Source organism: Nyctereutes procyonoides, unplaced genomic scaffold, assembly GCF_905146905.1.
Source record: "Nyctereutes procyonoides isolate TBG_1078 unplaced genomic scaffold, NYPRO_anot_genome, whole genome shotgun sequence".
Lineage (NCBI taxonomy): Eukaryota > Metazoa > Chordata > Mammalia > Carnivora > Canidae > Nyctereutes > Nyctereutes procyonoides.
The window spans coordinates 15,891,514-15,911,273 of record NW_026575120.1 but is presented as its reverse complement, the minus strand read 5'-3'; the positions used below and the strand labels follow the sequence as shown (position 1 = coordinate 15,911,273).

Here is a 19,760-nt window from a genome sequence, read left to right as displayed (position 1 = left end):
AGTAAATGGCAATTCTATTCTAGTTTGTAAAAACAAAACCTTGAAGTCATCCTTTAAATCTTTTTTTTCTTTTATTTTCCCTCACAATGGATTATTACACTCCAATGGATTATTAAATTCCTTGTCAACCTTCAAAGTATATCCACAATTGGACCTCTACTACTACTACTGTCTTGGTTCAAGTCACTATCATATCTTGCCTGGATGATTGTAACAGCCTAACTGCTCTCTCTGCTCCTATTTATTTGCCCTACAGATAATTTTCAACACAACATTCAGTCTGATTCTATTAAAATGTTGGTCTGAGGGGCACCTGACTGGCTTAGAGAGAAGAGCATAGGACTCTTAATCTCAGGGTTGTGAGTTTGAGCCCCACATGGGGTGTAAAGATTACTTAAATAAATAAAACTTAATAAAATAAAATAAAATATAAAATATAAAATATAAAATAAAAAATAAAATAAAATAAATAAAATATTGTTCCAATCCTTTATTTTATTTTATTTTATTTTATTTTTATTTTTTTATTGTTCCAATCCTATCGGTTATCTGTTCATAATCTTCTAATGGCTTCTTATCTCTGTGACATCATCTCTTACTACTGTCTCTCATCTTCAGTCAAACTTTCTCATTCCAGTCACATCACTCCCAGCTGTTCTTTATATACAGAATGCATACTTTGGCCTCAAGGTCTTTGCATTTTTTCTTGACTCTGTCTTGAATAATATTTCTATGCAAGTTCATATAGCTTGTTTTCAGGTCTCTACACAATCTATTCATCCTATCCTATCTACACTTTGCAACCAACTTCCTCATCCAAGCCTTATTTATAACATGGCTTAACATCTAAGCCATATGTTTCTCACTGTCATGAGGATCAGTGGTTTTGTCTTTTGTTTGTTGCTGTATCCTAATGCCTAGAAAAGATCAATTAATAGGCACTCAGTAAATATTTGTTAGATAAATACATACACAGGCCCACACACTATTATCTGATACGGAGAATTCAGTCTGTTCTAATTAAAGCATATTGCTATATGAATTCTATATATTTCACATTTATTTTTAATGTTTATATTCATGTTAAACTCATGACTCAACCATATTTTTTTATTTTTGTTTTTCTTAGTTCATTCTTATCCCATAACTTTTTGGTTTATACATATAATGAAACTGGATTTTTGCATTCAGAATCTTCATATTTTAAGGTAAGCTCTAGATGTCTTAGATATTTATTATAAGATGTTTTTTTTAATTGAAGTGGCCATATCATTCTTTGGAATATATTTATTCCAGGATGACAATTTAATTTAAATATTTTATTCTGTATAATTATGACCTATTATGTGGTTGATTGTTGTACATAAAAATGATATGTGATAGAGAATGAACCCAGACTGAAAGAATATTCATTGACACCTTGGTGGCACAAAATAAAAAAGAGTCGTTAAAACCCCTTTTTCTTTGAAAATCTATATGATACACAATCTTATTATTTTCAATTATTTTAACATATTTAATCCTTATAATGTTTGCAAATACATTTTTATTTATAAAGAATTTATTTATGTTTGTTTCTTTTTTTAAAATATTTTATTTATTCTTGAGAGACAGACAGAGAGAGAGAGAGAGAGAGAGAGAGAGAGAGAGAGAGAGACCAAGACACGGGCAGAAGGAGAAGAAGGCTTCTTGCAGGGAGCCTGACATGGGACTTGATCCCGGGTCTCCAGGATCAGGCCCTGGGCCGAAGGTGCCACTAAACCGTTGAGCCACCCGGGCTGCCCTATTTATGTTTCTATATTGTTTTTCAGACGCATTGCCATTACCAAGGATATGTTGCAGATATTCCAAATTCACTTGCAACACTCAGCATCTGTTCTGGACTCAGGTAATAGCATCTTACATGATATTTATACATGAAAAACTAAAATGAAACAGTGGCTAGCAGACATAAATCTGAGAAGGCTTAAGGAGAATCCAAATCTGAGTTTCCTTTATGATGGCCTTACTTTTTAATATCAATATTAACAGCAGAGCTTTAGTGCCCATTCAAATGAAATCACTCCAGGGCATCCTGACTGGAGGTTTTTTTTTTTTTGTTTGTTTATTTTTTGTTCAAAATACTGTGCAGAAGGGGATGGTTTCAGTAAAGGAAACTTTAGAACTAAATTATATTGTTGGATTATCTTTCAATTATCTCAAATACTTATGGAAAATGATGTGAATTAGTTATTTCAATATGCACATATTGTATGCTTTCTGTTTAGATGCAGTCAGTTTCAGACATAAAACAACTAATTAAGAAGGTCCCTCAGAAGTAAAGGGCAGGGATAAGTGATTTTCATCCATGATGGTGGCAAGAGAAAGGTATTATTAGAGGAACACTGGTCCAGAGCAAAGAAAAAAAGGATTCTAACTTTCTTTTGGTTTTGGTTGCCTAATTTATAGAATTTACTCATGTCAACTCAGAAAAATTGGCATTCATTTAATGTGGTTTTCATAGCTAACCACCTCTTTAGATATACACTTTATATACCTGCTATCCCTTATTCTAATCTCTATAAGAACATGAACTTTATTCTTAGAATTCTCAACTAGTGCTTGATTTTCAACAAGCACTTGGCCTTAATTAATATTCTTAAATAAATATGACTACTATACAGGTAATATAAAATACTTCACAATATATTTTGTCCTTTAATATTTGAGCAAAACTAAGGCAGATGGGTATCTCAGTTACTAATGGTAAACTGGGAAAAATAGGAAAATAAAATGTTTCTTACTTTTTTTTTTCAAACTGAAATTTGTATTGATTTCTTCTTTATAATTTCTATGCCTTTGTTGACATTCCTTATTTAGTGAGACATTAGAATATTTTCCTTTGTTTTTTATATATAGTTTCTTTTAGCTCTTTTAAATTATTGAAACACCTAAAGTATTTCATAAATTTAATTGTTTAAAATTTTTAACTTTTTTCACATAGATTCTATATTTGATGGAATCACTTGTATGGTTTTATATCATTGCTTTTTAAATATTCAGGGGATTCCTTCAGTTTGGAAACATCACCTTTGGAATTGAGCCATTGGAATCTTCAGCAAGCTTTGAGCACATAATTTATCAAGTGAAAAATGATGATCCAGATATACCACTGTTAGCAGAAAATTACAGCAATAGTTGGCAGAAAAACCAACCTTATAAAGATAATTTAAGCTCACAGGTAACATGATTTTGATATTGTGACATACTGTGAAATTAATTATGTAGAATTGTGTTGTGGAAAGAAACTATGTAGCTGTGGAGTAGAACTATCAAATTTAATATCTTCCTTCTACATTTTTAAATAAAACATCCAGATTCTGCCTAAAATATATGAAAAGTTATATAATAAGGCATTTCAAGCTTAATAGAATGAATTCTGTTACATATCTTATTTTTTATTTTATTCAAGCAAGAATGCATATTATTGAGTAAAATTTAGAAACACAGGAAGAATGAAGTCCCTATATAAATAAAAACACTTAAGGAAGACAAGTTATCACTGCCTTGGTAAAATTACTTTTCATATTTTTATGTATGGCTTTATGTACTACGAGAACATACCTTTCTAACATAGATAATCATTTGTATATTGTTAAACTCTTAATTTACCAGTTAGCAACATATAGAGTTCTTGTTTCACAGATGTTTTTCTTTCATCATTTTGAACGTTTTAAATCAGGTCTTAGGCCCTTCATGATCGCTGATGAACTGTCATTAATCTTATTGAGTGTTCCTTGTATCTAATGAGTACTTTCTTCTGTTGCTTCTTTCAAGTTTCTCTCTTTATCTTTAGTTAATGGCACTTTTCTTATACTGTGTCTCTGATTAGGTTTTTGTTTGTTTGTTTTGGCTTATCTAAATTGGAATTCACTGAGCTTCTTTTTTGTGTACATTAATGTTATTCACTTAATTTGGGAAATTATGGGCCATTAGTTCTTTGAATATTCTTTGGCTCTTTTATCTGCCCCCTCACTTTCTGATATTTCCATTATGTATATGTTGGTATGCTTGATAGTGCCCCATAGGTCTATTAGATTTTGTTTATTTTGCTCCATTCTTATTTCTTTATCTTCCTCAGATTTTATAATCTCAATAGATCTGTCTTCAAGTTCCCTCTTTCTTTCTGCCTATATCTGATGTGGAGCCTCTCTAATGAATATTTTATTTCAATTATATTTTTCAATATGAGAATTTCTATTGATATTGATGTTTTTTAAAATATTTTTATGCCCTTATTTATATTTCATATTTAGTGACACTGTTTATAATAGTCTTCTTCACTTATGTATACATAACTTCTTTAAATTCTTTGAAATTATTCAAAATACCTAATTTAAGGTGTTTTTCTAGTAAATCCAATGTCTAATCTTCCTCAAGGACAATTTCTGTTGATGACCTTTTTCCTGTATATGCTTTATACTTTAGGTCTTTTATCAGGTCCTATAATGTTTTGAAAACTGAAACTAGTCAGTCCATATAATACAATGTGACAACTGGAAATCAGATCTCCGTCCATCAAATACTATTGCTACTCATTGCAGTTGTTGTTCATTTAGTGAATTTTTAACTGGTTTTCTAAGTCTGTGTTCAGAGTTGTATGTAGCCATGGAAGTCTCTATTCTGTTATCTTTTTGGTGGGTAAGTGATCAGACACAGCTCTTTAAATGCTTGGAACCAATAAGTCTCCCATTTCTTATTGAGAGTCTCTCTGTGCCTGTTGGAGCGTGTCTTTGTCCCTCAGCCAGGCAGTCACCACCTGCCTTTCCGCTTTTTTCTCTGCTTGCAAAGAGCCTCCAGATCAGTCAGAAGTGAGAGTTTAGGGTCTTCTCAGGTCTTTCCTACGTATGCATACAGTCTTGGAGATACACTTAGCCTGATACATGTGTGTGACTGCCAGATTCCCAGAAATTTGTCACAGTTTTTCAAAGCTCTGTGTGAATATCTTATTCTCCAGCTTTTTCCACTAAGTCTTTTTATTGGTCTACTGTTTGCCCCCATGGTCATTCACTGCCCCAGACAACTGTAAAGTTAAAAAAAATGCCTTTAACTTTTTTAAACAAATGCCTTTGAAAAAGGGCTTTTCGCAATGTGTAAAATGTGATTTAGGTCAATATAGACAACCTGAAATAGATCTTCTAGGAAAAAAATAAATAGATCAAGTCATGACATTTCTTTGGAACTAAGATTTTGAAGTTGTTCCAGCCACATTCTGTTTTTTTCTGGAGATTGCCAGTCTGCTAGTGTTAACTTTAAATTTGGGCTACTAGTTATCATCTAATGGGGGAAAATACCAGAGCAAATTCAAATTCCACTATTTTTACCCAGGTTAGTTATTTTTTTTGAATAAGCATTCCCCTGATGGCTACAAACCATTTGTTAATTTCTAGAGATCTGAAAAAAAGTTGATTCTAACAACTTTTTCCAGTTCTCTTGATTTTATGTAGGGGAGAATTTTTGGAGCCTCTCAACCTGATTTTAATTGATATATTCTCATTTCTTGAGTTTCACATACCATGTATTTATAATCTCTTAGTGTGACATTTTATTTTTTATTAAATATTTTATTATTATAAGAGACACACAGAGAGAGGGAGAGATAAAGATGGAGAGACACTGGCAGAAGGAGAAGCAGGCTCCATGCAGTGAGCCCGATGTGGGAATCGTTTCCAGGTCTTCGGGATCAGGCCCTGGGCTGAAGGCAGCACTAAACTGCTGAGCCACCCAGGCTGCCCTAATGTGACATTTTAAAATTTGCCTTGTTATCCTTCCTTTGACCTATGGGAAATTTAGAAGTGTGCATAATTAGACATTTTCTAGATATTTTTCTTGGTATTTTTAAAGATTTTATTTACGAGAGACACACAGGGAGAGGCAGAGACATAGGCAGAGGTAGAAGCAGGCCCCTGTGGGGAGCCTGATGTGGGACTCAATCCCAGGACCTTGGGATCACAACCTGAGCCAAAGGCAGACACTCAACCACTGAGCCACCAAGGTGCCCCTTTTGGTATTTATTTTGAATTGACTTTTATCATATACAGATAGTGCATATGACCTTAGTATATATGTTTCTCTATATATCCTGGAGTTATTTTGTGTAGTGTTTTACAGATGTTCATTAGGTCCATTTGTTTGTATTCTTCAAACTTGTTTTCCACATTTTTTCCTGTAAAAATTTTGTAATTTATATCTGCTGTCACAGCATCCTCCTGTGGGGAACCTTTTAGTGTTGTTCTGTATTTTTTTCATTTTTATATGATATGTCATTATAAATTCTTATTTAAAGTAATAGAAGATACATTTGCCAAACTCTGACTACACATTCATTGGTTTTGTCCAGAAGTTAGTGAGAAAATTATAATACCGTTTTTGTTTTCTTTGAGAGGCAAGCAGGCAACCTCTTTCTTTTTTCCAGATCATTTCTAATTGCCCAGTTATAAACATTGGCTTATCAAGAACACAATGCAAAGACACTCAATGTTAAAATAAAGTGTGCATAGACATATGGATAAGGATACCAACTACATTCCATATTGGGCAGTTGTTGTAGAAGTATTTGGTGTTGAAATTACATATCTCATATTGCATGTTGTTTAATATTTTCCACCAGTGCCTTTAACATATTAACTGGAATTGCTTTAAATCTTACAATAGTTCCAACATCTGTTTCATTCATAAGAATGATTTCTTATGATTGTTAGCTTTTATATTGCGTTTTCTTCTTTCTTGTCTTTATACCTCCCCTCTTTCTCTTTTGTGAAACCTAAATGTGTTACATAAGGCAGTAGATATTGAATTAAATATTAATTTTAGGTTTGGAGATGAGAATACCTTTCTTCTGGGTCTTTAACTTGAAATTTTCTGTTAATATAGTCAGAATATAGATCTGTTTGTGTTTTTACTATTGCTACCCTCAGTGTATTTACCACATGTTTCACATTCCATTTAGTAATATCTTTTGCTTAAGGTGAATGAAAATTTGCTAGAGGAATATCTGTTCTGTTTAGCTTGATATTTTTCCACCTGTTCTGTATTTTTAAACAAAATCCATCTCTTTCACATCTTCGTACTGTCTTTCCTATATTTTTTTGACACATTTTAGCACAGGTCATGAATTGGACATGGAACAGAGAACAGAGGAATTCTGATGTTTGGATTAAAACTCAATGTTAGGAAGGCACTATGAACCTGGATTTGGGAATGTAGTCTTCACAAATGTCACCAACTCTCTCCTCCAGATGTAATACTGGGCCTAAAAAGAATTCTTTACTTTCCTTCCAGAATTAGATCTTTTTATTCATTTTCCTCTCCCAGCTGTAGTTTTTACCAGTGCCCTCAGGATACAAACCACTTTTCCACTTTCTCTGATAGATTAAGTATTTTGTATCATAAAGGAGATAGAGGAGATCAGTTTGGGTAATTTCTGCTGTGGCTGATGTTCCTGTGCACCAGCCAGCACTATATCTAAATTTATGGAATTCCTGAAGAAAAAGCCTGTAAGAATCTGTGAAATCAACCATCTTAATGACTGCCAGGAACCTCACACTTTCTACTCACCAAGCTTGGCCTTTAGAAATTTAGCCAAAATTCCTAGCTGGATATTCTTATGAGTTTATATGGTTTTTGGTGTCATCCTTACCAGCTAAGCAAATACTTGGTTTCTGCAAGTATTTCTCTCTTCAGATTTTGGTTAGTGGTTTAATCTGTAGCATCAGTTTTTTTGATGGGTTAAGTAAAAATCATTAATATGTAGTTTGTTCAGGTTTCACTTCATTGTGCATATGGAAGCAACACTCCAGTTTTCTGATCTCTGATCTATAACCAGATCACCAATACTGCAAACAACTCTAACTACATACATTTGGCAATGTAAATAAAATGGGTCAATATCCTGAAAACAATGCACTATCAAAACTCAACCAAGATGGAGTAGAAAACCTAAACAGTCCTGTAACTATTAAAAACTATTGAAATTTAAGTGAAAGTTTTCTCAAACACAAAATCTCTCTGATGTAGATGATTTTATGTAAAATTTATAATACATTTTTAAAAAGAAGATACAATGCCAATTCTATATAATTTCTCCAGCAAAAATGATGAGGAGTGAACACTTAACTAACTTTGACACTACTTGAATGGACTTCAAGGGCAATATGAAAAAAAAATAAGCCAATGTCAGAAGGTCATGTAAAATATAATTCCATTTACGTAACATTTAAAAAATGACAATATATAGAAATGGAGAAAAGATAAGTGGTTGCCACAGGAATAATGGGGTGGTTGGAAGTAAGTGCAATTTTAAAGAGATATGAAAAGAATTTTTTGCAGTGATAGAATGTATCTGTGTCTTGATTGCAATGATGTTAACATAAATGTATTCACTACAGAATAACATAGAAATATACACACATACATTGTACAAAGTCCATTTTCCTGGCTTTGATAATATACTACAGTTTTGTAAGATGCAATCAATGGGGGAAACCAGATTAATTGTACACGATATCCCTGATGTGTTTTTGCAATTTTCTGTGATTCAAAAATTACTTTTAAAATATAAATAAAAATTAAAAATAAAGAAAAAATCTAGTGAGTTAATGAGTTTTGAAGTTTATCTTATTGAAGATAATTTATCTGACATTATGGTGAATACTATTTAAATTCATTTTAAAATTTAAGTATTAAAGATACATTTATTTATTAATAATAAGAATATAAATTTGAAAGGAAGAAAAAAGGTAAAAACAATGCCATTATTATAATATAAAACCTGTGCAGAAACATACTTGAAATTGATTGTGTGTGCAAACATAATTTATATTCAATCAAGTTGCAGTGTAGAAGTCATGGTTTTTAATGTTAACTTATTTATTTATTTATTTAAAATATTTTATTTATTTATTTATTCATGAGAGACACACAGAGAGAGGCAGAGACAAAGACAAAAGGATAAGCAGGCTCCCTGCAGTGAGCCTCTTGGGAAACTGAAACTGCATCCCAGGAGATGGGGATCATGACTTGAGCCAAAGGCAGATGCTCAACCACTGAACCAACCAGGCATTCCAACTTATATTTTTATAAAGGCATAGTAAGGGTAATAAAAATACAAAATATCTTTGGAATTAATGTTGAACACAAAACGAAAAAAAATGAGCAGCTTAGCATGTGAATTTTCTATTAGGTTCTAAACAATTGGAAGAAGGAACACATACACATAGAATAAAAATATTTGACAAATTAGATCTCATAAAAATGATCAAATGAGAATATTATGGATAAGCTAAGAAATAATAACTTTAAATAATATTTCAGGTAAAATATAATTACAATTAAATTATATTTTACCTGAAATATAATTTTAATTTTTAACTTCCATTCCTACAAAATTGCATGTATGCATGTAATCAGACAGATAGATAATAATAAAAATAAGTAATAGGGTATGGAATACTTTACTTCCCTATGGGAATATAAACAAACTTATTTAAATGTAGGCTGTATCCATTAAGTCCAGTTAGTTTGCTTGTTCATTTAACATAAGCTATTTTATGATAATTGTTTTACCTTCCAACTCTTGTATTTAAAAACCAGTATACTTCGATCAAGGAAGAAATATAGAAATTTTTTGAAATTTCTTTTTTTTTTTTAAGTTTTATTTATTCATTCAGAGAGAGCGAAGAGAGAGGCAGAGACACAGGCAGACGGAGAAGCAGGCTCCATGCAGGAAGCCCGATGTGGGACTCGATCCTGGGTCTCCAGGATCACACCCCAGGCTGCAGGCGGCGCTAAACCGCTGCGCCACCAGGGCTGCTCTTTTTTGAAATTTCTTTATGTAAAATGGAATTTCAATGTATTAGAAATACAGCTAATTTAAAAATTACCATTAAAGTGCTAAGTAATGATATAATAAATTGATGATATATAGCTGACTAGGCACAATCAAGAATTATTACATCATACCAAATAGGACATATAGACCATACTCTAAGACTAAAGAATTATTTTTGATATTGTTCACTTTGTTCTTTCCTATGTACTCACATGGTTAATAGTACAAGGTTCACTATTTATCCAAGTTTCTGTGTAGACTATGAATTCTCAAATATTTCTTATATTTTTCTGCTGAATAGAATTAAAGATTTCCAATGCACCACGATTGATGTTGCCATAGTCTTTAGGAGGACATGTGAAGAATTTTGAAATGTGAACTGGTGATGTAGGTTTGTCATGAGATGAAGACAACAGAATGTGTATTGTTATATTCACTTTATTTTTCATCTAGAATTAATAGAGAGTACCTAAGCTCTTACGTTACTCCAACAAGTTCACTGGTACTCTTTTAAGCTTAGACTATGTTTTCAAATGAAATATTGATTTATAATTAATTTTTATATTTAAGTCCTCATGAAGTTTTAACAGATTCAATACATGTTAACATTTGATAAATCCTTTTCCCCCCCACTCAGGAACCAACTCTTTCAGAACTATTACCTCAATACCTAGAAATTCATATTACAGTGGAAAAAGGTTTGGTAAGTCAAATTTGTCCTTCCTTTTTCCCACTTTCATTTCCTTTTTCTCTCTTTTTCTCTTTCTAAATAAGAAATATTTTTTCTTAATTTCAAAAACATAATGTAATTTTTAAATTATTTTCAAGTAAAGATATTTTAGTTGTTGGTTATGACTAAAAGCTCAAACTTCTATCACCTTTGGGAGAATTGTCATCTTAACAGTTTTGAGTTTTCCAATCCAATACACATACACCTTTACGTTTTTTTGTTTTTTTTTTTTAATTTTTTTATTTATGATAGTTACAGAGAGAGAGAGAGAGAGAGGCAGAGACACAGGCAAAGGGAGAAGCAGGCTCCATGCACCGGGAGCCTGATGTGGGATTCGATCCCGGATCTCCAGGATCGTGCCCTGGGTCAAAGGCAGGCGCCAAACCGCTGCGCCACCCAGGGATTCCCCACCTTTACGTTTTTTGTTAATTTCTTTCACCAGTATTCTGTTGTCTGGAACATCTTCACTAGTTTTATTGTTATATACTCTTGGTCTATAGTTAATACATTGTGTGTTTTTAACATTTCAGTTTTTCTTGATAGTTTATGAAAAATGCCATTGATATGTATGAATTCATCTTGTATTCTGTGATCATGCCTAATTTAATTGCTAACTCTTATGAATCTTTTTTAGATTACTTTGTATATTCTATGTACACAATTTTACCTGTGAATAATGATACTTTTAATTTCTCTTTTATAATTTTTTTATTTTCTCTTCTAACTTTTGTATTTTTTTACTTCTTTACTTGTATTTCCTTTTCTTGCTTTATTGTCTTATGTTGGCTAATACATATGAATGTATTGTTTATATTCCTAACTTCCTCCCTACCTTAGAGAGTAGTAGCTATTTTGTATCCTACTTAATCATCATATTTTACAAATCATGAATTTTAAAATTTAATATTCTATTTAGGAATTTGGGGTTTAGGAAATAAATACACAAAATTCTTTCTTTATAATGTTTTGTGTCATTGTATTTATGCAGTCCTCATAAAATGAATTGCTATGTTTCGTTCAAGAGTTTATACATTATGAGTTTTATCTCTTCCATGCAAATTTGGAAGAATTCACATCTGAAGCCATATAGATATTAAGTTTTCTTAAAGGATATTTGTAAGTACTGATTTAAATTGCTTTGACATATGTAAAGCAGTTCAGATTGCTTTATTTTTGTCTCACTTTTTGTAAGTTAGGTTTTCAAAGAATTTTTTCATATAATTTAAGTTTTCAAATTATTGAAATACAATAATTCAAAATATCTTCTTTTTATCTTTAAAAAATTGGTAAAGTTGTGATATCACCATTTCTATTGTTCACCATTGTTATCAGTGGTCTTTTTTTGCTCTTTAGTTTTATAATGAAAGCATCAAAGATGCAAAGTAACATTCTTAAAAAACTCTTTACTATTCTATAGATTTTGTTTGAATTTTGACAGTTTCTCCACAAACGTTGTTTTTCTTGTCTAACCTTCAATCCAGGATACTACCCTCCATTGGGTGGGTCTCTATTCTCCCCTAGTATCTAATAGTATTATGATTTTTTCTTTGTGTTTCCTGTACCTTGGAACCTTTCCTGTCTTTCCTGATACCTTTCTTGTATTAGAGAATACTTTCCAGTTACCTTGCTGAATGTACCTCAATCTGATTTTACCCCATACTTTCTCAATATTACTTTGAGACTATATTTTTGATTAAAATGCCAAAAATTTTATGTTTTCTTGTTAAGCTGTTGTTAAGATAATGCTGGTTTCATAAGATGAATTAGCATGTTTTTACCCTTTTTTTATATCCTGGAAGATTTTTTTTTCAATATCCTGGAAGATATTGTGTATGAATGTTTTAATTTCTTCTCTAAATGTCTGTAAGAATTCACTCTTCTAGTCGTCTCAGCCTGATGATTCATTTTTTGGAAAGTTTTATTACATATTCCATTTTGATGGTGATATGATTATATATTTTCAAATTTATGTTATTTTTGGTAAACAGTATTTTTAAATCTATCAACATTAAAAAAAATTACTGCAGAGTTAAGAACAAACTGCCCAACTAGAGGGATAAAGGAGGTCACATTATGGAAGGTAGGAAATGTGAAGACATGATTTGAAGGAGAAAAGAATCTTGAATGCTACAGAGGGGAGGGAGCACTAATCACAGAGAGAAGAGTTAGGGGGAGAAATCAGTGTGCAGGGGATTGCAAAGAAAAACATTTCCCTAAAACCATTGACTGAGAAAATTAGAGGGGCTGATTGTTGCAAGTATTCATAAGCAGTATTTCTCAAAGTCTGAAGTTTTGTTCATGCCATTGCTGGGATGGAGATTGGCAGGCATAACAGTGCTCCTGTGTAGTAAGAGGGCAGAAGCCCAGGAACTGACAATGTGATCTGAGGATCCTCTGAGTTGTGCTAGGAGAGACAGTTTTCCTCTTCTTGAAGTGCCTTTGGGAGAGGTGACACTTCTTCCCACAGGACAAAAGAAACTGGGCACCATTGACTACTCTGTTCATTAGCATAGGCACGGAGACACCTGTTGAGGGCAGCTAACCTGTACACTGGCTTTTTGCTGCACTTTACCATAAACCTCAAGCCCCTGCATATTCGTTTAACTGCCCATCTGGGACAAGCCAGCCACAGTATGGGAAGACCCTCTCCCATAGAGGATTGATGTGGGTCTGCACTGCATTATTTCCCTAAAATTTGAAGTTTTGAAACCCAGCCGACATGCCTGAGATAAAAGACAGGAGTGCTGTGCAACTAGGTGGGTAGATGGCTTGGACAAAGGATGAAGGGAGGGATCTGAGGGATCCCTGGGACTCATACGGGGAGATTGTTTACTCTTCTGGGAAGGTTTCCAGAATAATGACAGGTGTAAACTCCCCTCTCTGGGGTAAGAGAGCAGGCTGATGCCATTTTTACTTCCAGCCCATCAGCACAGATGGACATGAGTGACCAGCATACTGCCCACAGTACAGGCTTGAGCTGTTACAGTAAACCCTGCCCCTTTGATCTCTGCAGTGCTTTTTATAGGGGATGTGTACCTAAGAGCTGGAGCAGAAGCAGGCCCCTCCCCCAGAAAACCAACATAACCTCCTCTCATGTACCCAGTCTACTGACCATAGATTGCTGCAAAACTTTAGTTCTAGTGGAAATTCAATCTAGCCTCTTTTAACAAGCAGATCAAAACATGCCTAGTTAAAACTCACCACAAACTAGACAAGGTCTAAACACTCCCACTGTAAGCAATGTCAAACTCTACAGAGGATTGACTTGAGGGGAAGAGCAGCCAAAACACAACAGCAGAGTGCACCAGAAACACTTCCTGAAATGCCGGACCTTGGGCAATATATGACATTTTCTTAATATAGCCATTACTCTCAGGAGCAGGATACATAGCAGGCTTTCCTAACACAGAGACCAAGGCAAAATGCCAAAATGGATGAATTCATCCCGAAAGAAAAAGTTATGACCAGGGATATAATTGAAACAGCTGTAAGTAATATGTCTGAACTGATATTTAAAACAGCAATTATAAGGATATAAGCTGGGCTTGAGAAAATCATAGAATACAACAGAGAGTCCCTTAAAGCAGAGATAAAAGACCTAAAAACTCATCAGACAAAAATAAAAAATGCTATAACCATGATGCAAAATCAACAAATGTAATGACCACAAAAATGGAAAAATCAGAGAAATTAAGTGATATAGAAGATAAAATTATGGGAAAATAATAAAGCTGAAAAGAAGAGAGAAAGAAAAATATTGGATCATAAATGTAGATTTAGGAATCTCAGTGAATCCATAAGGCATAATAACATTCATATCATAGGTGTCCTGGAAGAAGAGAGGGAAAGAGAGCAAAAGTTTTTTTGAGCAAATTCTAACTGAAAACTTATGTCATCTAGGAAGGAAACAAACATCCAAATCTAGGATGCACAGAGAACTCCCATCAAAATCAACAAAAGCCAGCCAACACCAAGACAAATTGTAGTAAAATTTACAAAATACAGGGTTAAAGAAAACATACTGAGAGGAGTAAAAGAAAATAATCTTTAAATTACAAGGAAAGACAAATCAGGTTAGCAGCAGATTTAATCAACAGAATCTTGGCAAGCCAGAAGAGAGTGGCATGATATATTCAATGTGATGAATGGGAAAAATATGCAGCCAGGGGTACTCTATCCAGTTAAACTTTCACTCAGAACAGAAAAAGAGATCAAGAGGTTCCCAGAGCAAGAAAAAAAGGTTTCCCAGACAACCAAAAATTAAAGAAGTTTGTGACCACTAAATAGGATCTGAAAGAAATAATAAAGGAGACTTTTTGAGTGGGAAAATAAGACCAAAAGCAATAAAGACTAGAAAGGAACAGAGAAAATCTTGAGAAACAACTTAAAAGTAATAAAATGTCACTAAATTCATACATATCAGTAATCACTCTGGATGTAAATGTCCAATAAAAGGACTTAAAGCATCAGAATGGATTAAAAAAAGCTATTTGCTGCCTGTAAGAGACTCATTTTAAATCTAAAGACATCTACAGACTGAGAGACCTGCTAAGGGATGGAGAACCATTTATCATGCTAAAAGACATCAAAAGAAAGCCAGAGTATACATTTTTTAAGGTTTTATTTATTTATTCATGATATACATAGAGAGAGGGAGAGAGAGAGAGAGAGAGAGAGGCAGAGACACAGGCAGAGGGAGAAGCAGGCTCCGTGCTAGGAGCCTGAGGCGGGACTCAAACTGGAGACTCGGGGATCGTGCCCTGGGCCAAAGGCAGGCGCCAAATCGCTGAGCCACCCAGAGATTCCCATATCCATTCTTTTATCACACAAAATAGATTTAAATCAAATACAGTAGCAAAAGATGAAAGATGAAGAAAGGCACTATATCATACTAAAGGGCTCTAACCAAAAAAGAACAGTTAACAACTGTAAATATTTATGCCAACTTGGGAGCACCCAAATATATAAATCAATTAGTAATAAACATAAAGAAAGTCATCGATAATACTACAATAATAGTTGGGAACTTTAACTTCTTACAGACAAATCATCCAAGTAGAAAATCAACAAGAAAACAATGCTTTGAATAACACACTGAACTAGATGGACTTAACAGATATATTCAGAACATTTCATCCTAAAACACCAGAGTACACATTCTTCTCAAGGGCACGTGGAACATTCTCCAGAATAGATCACATACTGGATCACAAATCAGGTTTCAACCAGTACAAAAAGACTGAGATCATACCATGCATATTTTCAGACCACAACGCTATGAAACTTGAAGTCAATCACAAGAAAAAAAATGGGAAAGACCACAAATACATAGAGGCTAAAGAACATCCCCCTAGAGAATGAATGGGTTAACCATGAAATTAAAGAAGAAATAAAGGAATACATGGAAGCAAATGAAAATGAAAATATGACAGTCCAAAACTTTTGGTATGCAGCAAAAACAGTAAAAAAGGAAAGTATATAGCAATACAGAGCTTATACAAAAAGTAAGAACAGTCTCAAATATACAATTAATTTTACAGAGGAGCTATAAAATTTCATGCTTAGAGGAGCATGAAAAAGAAAGTCAGTAGAAGGGAAATAATAAAGATTAGGGCAGAAATCAATGATATACAAAACAAAAAAAAACAAAACAGATCAGTGAATCTAGGAGCTTATTCTTTGGAAGAATTAATAAAATTCATAAGCCCCTAGCCAGACTTATCAAAAAGGAAAGATAAAGGACCCAAATTAATAAAATCATGAATGAAACAGGAAAGATCATAACCAACACCGCAGAAATACAATCCTAAGAGAATATTATAAAAAAATTTGCCAACAATTTGCAAAATTGAGGTGAAATAGATATATTCCTATAAATATATAAAATACCAAAATTGAAACAGGAAGAAAGAGAAAATTTAAACAGACCTATAACCCTCAAAGAAATGAATCAGTAATAAAATAATCTCCAACATACAAAATTCCAGGGCCATATGGTTTCCCCCCAAAATTACACCAAACATTTAAAGAAGAGTTAATATCTATTATTTTCAAACTGTTCAGAAAAAGATAGAAATGGGAGTAGAAATTTCCAAACTCATTCTACAAAGCTGCATTACTTGATTCCAAAGACCCCACTAAAAAGGAGAATTATAAGCCAATATCCCCTGAACATGGATGCAAAAATTCTCAACAAGATATCAGCAAGTTGGGGATCCCTGGGTGGCGCAGCGGTTTAGCGCCTGCCTTTGGTCCAGGGCGTGATCCTGGAGACCCAGGATCGAATCCCACGTCGGGCTCCCGGTGCATGGAGCCAGCTTCTCCCTCTGCCTATGTCTCTGCCTCTCTCTCTCTCTCTCTCTCTGACTATCATAAATAAATAAAAATTTAAAAAAAGATATCAGCAAGTTGAGTTCAATAGTACATTAAAAGAATTATTCACCATTATCAAGTGGGATTTACTCCTCCGCTGTTCAGTATTCAATCACTTTAATGCACTACATTAATAAAATAAAGGATAAGAACCATCTGATCCTCTCACTAGATGAAGAAAAAACACATGACAAAGTACAGTATCCATTCTGGTAAATACCCTCAACAAAGTAGGGGTGGAGAGAATATACTTTGACATCATTAGAGCCACATGTTAAAGACTCACAGTAATATTATCCTCAATGAGGAAGGAAAAAGAGAGCTTTTCCTCTGTGGACAGGAACAAAAACAGAGATGTCCACTGTCACCATTTTTTTTAACATAGTGCTGGATGTCTTTGCCTCAGCAACCAGAAAAATAAAAGGCATCCAAATTATCAAAGAAGAAGTGAGACTTCACTGTTTGCTGATGACATGATACTCTTTGTAGAAAATCTAAAAGACTCCATCAAAAAATTGCTGGAACTGATAAGAATTCGGTAAAGTCACAAGCTACAAAATTAACATACAGAAATCTGTTGCATTTCTATACACCAATGACACAGCAGAAAGAGAAATCAAGGAATTGATCCCATTTACAATTGCACCAAAGATCTTAAGATAGCTAGGAATAAATCTAACCAAAGGAGTAAAAGATCTGTACTCTGAACACTTTTGAAAGAGCTTGAAGAGGACACAAAGAAATGGGAAAACATTCCATGTTCATGGATTGGAAGAACACTTAAAATTTCTATACTACCCAAAGCTATCTATACATTTAATGCAATCACTATTAAAATACTACCAGCATTTTTCACAGAGTCTGATCAAACAATCCTAAAATCTGTATGGAATCACAAAAAAACAACAACAACAAAAAAAAAACGCGAATAGTCAAAGCAGTCTTCAAAAAGAAAAGCAGAGCTGAAGGCATCACAATTCTAGACTTGTGAATTCTAGACTAGAATTATTTCCTACTAATTAAGCATCATTATGTCTTCCTTATATGTTGAGAATTCTTACCTTGTGAAATAAACCTTTGGAACTAGCGATATCTTCCAAAGTGTCATGGCATTTGATATATGAAATTATACTTGTACTCTGATGATCTTGAGTATTCTCAGATTGTCATAAAATTTTTTTCTATTTGTGTGTTTTACAGGAATATATTTCATATATAAACACCTGTCTAATGCAGTGTTTTTTCTATTATAAGGAAAATATTTTGACTAGAATATTTTTAACTTCAAATTCATCCAATGGAAATATATAATTAATTTTCCATTACTTTTATTATCAACAATTTTAACAAGTAATGCATTTCAATCATTATCATAATTTTGAGTACAGAAGCTACACATATTTCTAAGATTTGGTAGCATTCCAATATTTCAATAGCAGAAGTATTAAGCATTTTCCAAAATATGACTCCAAAGAGCACCTGTTAATTAAGTTCCCAAATAAATAAGAATTCATGCCCTTTCAAGAATTTAGTAGTTTAAAGCACAATTTATTTCTTTTTTCCTTGCCTTTACATAATTTCATCTTATTCTTTATCAGCATTTTTTAATCCTTTATGCCACATAATTTTAAGTTTTTAATAATTGTTATTCGTGGTTTTTGTTCTGTAGAAATATTTGAGCATTTGATTTTTTAAATATTTATTGATTTGATTTTTTTTAAAAAATCAACCATGTGATTGGAGGTTTTGTGATGATTTCCTCTGTGTCAAGCTGAATAAATCCCATAATACTAAGGAGGAATTTGTTATTTTAGGACCTCTTGATGATTTCAATTGTTTTTGTTTTGAGAGTATCTTGAAAATATTAACAATTGAGAATCTATTTTTAAAACCTATGGTTTTTTTTGTTTGTTTTCTTTTATATCAGAAATGTTATCATCTTTATGTTAGCTTATTTTATATTGTTTGACAAATCCTATGGTTTACCTGCCTGGCTTGAGCAAGATCTATTCGCCATAAAAAAATTGCTATCACTCACATTTTTAAAATAATCACTTAAAAAATTGTTTTTCAGTATGATTATATGGGATCAGAAATGATGGCTGTAACACAGAAAATTATCCAGATTATTGGCCTTGTCAACACTGTAAGTTTTAATAATTTTACATTTATAATTTTATGAAAAATCACTGAAACTGATGTCTAATCCATAATGACAAAGTAATGACTCAAAAATCTTCAATTATTAATATCCAAAATAACAAACTGAACTTACTCTTTATTTTTATGTAGTCTTGATATAATGTTATTTGAACAAGTATGCCATAAATCTTATTTTAGATGTTTACTCAGTTCAAATTGACTGTGATGCTGTCCTCCTTGGAATTGTGGTCAGATAAAAACAAAATTTCTACCAACGGGGATGCTGATGATTTATTACAAAGATTTTTCATATGGAAACGGGACTATCTTATCCTACGGCCCCATGACATAGCATTCTTACTTATGTAAGCACAATGTTCTACATTTAAAAAGAGATATACATAAATAATTTCATTAATTTGATAACTTAATGCATTTATTTATTGTATTCTTCAACTTTCTGTAGATCCCTCTGAAAACATTAAATAAACATAGTTATTGCCATGGATGCAATAGTGTAGTTGAAAATATAATAAAAATAAAAACAACATAAATAAATTATATAAAATATATTTTGGAATATAATTTATGTAAAAAGACTTGCCTTTCATAAAATTTTACTATACCACAGAATACATAGAAGCTCTA

General features: G+C 32.7%; 1 protein-coding gene across 1 annotated transcript in view; it reads left to right on the top strand.

Annotated features, from left to right (window-relative positions):
* LOC129516129 (disintegrin and metalloproteinase domain-containing protein 18-like) overlaps positions 1 to 19,760 on the top strand; it is a 164,913-nt gene that overhangs the window by 26,320 nt on the left and 118,833 nt on the right. The window contains exons 4-9 of the mRNA XM_055335467.1: positions 1,130 to 1,208; positions 1,812 to 1,888; positions 3,043 to 3,220; positions 10,506 to 10,571; positions 19,045 to 19,116; positions 19,311 to 19,477. Of these exons, the coding sequence (XP_055191442.1) occupies positions 1,130 to 1,208; positions 1,812 to 1,888; positions 3,043 to 3,220; positions 10,506 to 10,571; positions 19,045 to 19,116; positions 19,311 to 19,477 (639 nt within the window). The remainder of the gene's footprint in view (positions 1 to 1,129; positions 1,209 to 1,811; positions 1,889 to 3,042; positions 3,221 to 10,505; positions 10,572 to 19,044; positions 19,117 to 19,310; positions 19,478 to 19,760) is intronic.